Genomic DNA, 654 nt, shown 5'->3' on the forward strand with positions numbered 1-654 from the left:
GGGGGGGGGGGGGGGGAAGGAGGGGGAAGGAGGCAGACAGGTGCAAAGAGACAGAGAGAGAGAGAGAGAGAAGGAGGGGGAAAAAGCCGGGGACCACGCACCGATCGGACAGACTACTCAACAGCAGGAGCGCACGAGCAACCACCGAGAAAAGCCCCACCCAGTCGGCATGCTCCAGGGAGGGGGCCGGCGTCTGGGAAACCACGGCCTCGACCTCTGCCTGGAGGAGAGCCGGCAAACGGGCCGGATCCCCGACCAGCCGATCCGCCAGGTCAGATAGCCAGGCCAAGGCCAGATCCTCGGCCTGGGAGTCCAGGCCGGGGGGTGCTTTGATGTCCAGCGACTGCGAGGAGGCCGGGCTGCCACCGGCAGCGAGGGCCACCAGCAGGGCCTCCCCACTGCGCAGATGCGCCAGGATATCCGCGCCATCGGCTGGCGACCGCGGGTCGATCTCCTCAAGAGCACTTAAAATCAGGGCCACAATGCTCATCTTGCGCTGGGAGAAGGGAGGCGGGAAGAGTTCTCAGGAGACAGCGGGGTCGGTCGGGTGCATCGCAGGGGCAGGAATGGAGGCGAAGGGAGGCAGAGGGAGGGGGTGGCGACAGGCCAAGGGGGGAGCGACAATTTATGGAACAGGAGAAAAGGCGGGGGGGG

General features: G+C 66.4%; 1 protein-coding gene across 1 annotated transcript in view; it reads right to left on the bottom strand.

The window, feature by feature from the left end:
- Window positions 1-490, bottom strand: part of H696_00192 (hypothetical protein) — a gene marked incomplete at both ends in the record, with an annotated part of 3669 nt that extends 3179 nt beyond the window's left edge. Inside the window, one exon of the mRNA XM_009494034.1 lies at window positions 102-490. Coding sequence (XP_009492309.1) covers window positions 102-490 — 389 coding nt within the window. The remainder of the gene's footprint in view (window positions 1-101) is intronic.
- Between the last annotated feature and the right edge of the window lie 164 nt (window positions 491-654).

This window comes from Fonticula alba, assembly GCF_000388065.1.
Source record: "Fonticula alba strain ATCC 38817 unplaced genomic scaffold supercont2.1, whole genome shotgun sequence".
NCBI lineage: Eukaryota > Rotosphaerida > Fonticulaceae > Fonticula > Fonticula alba.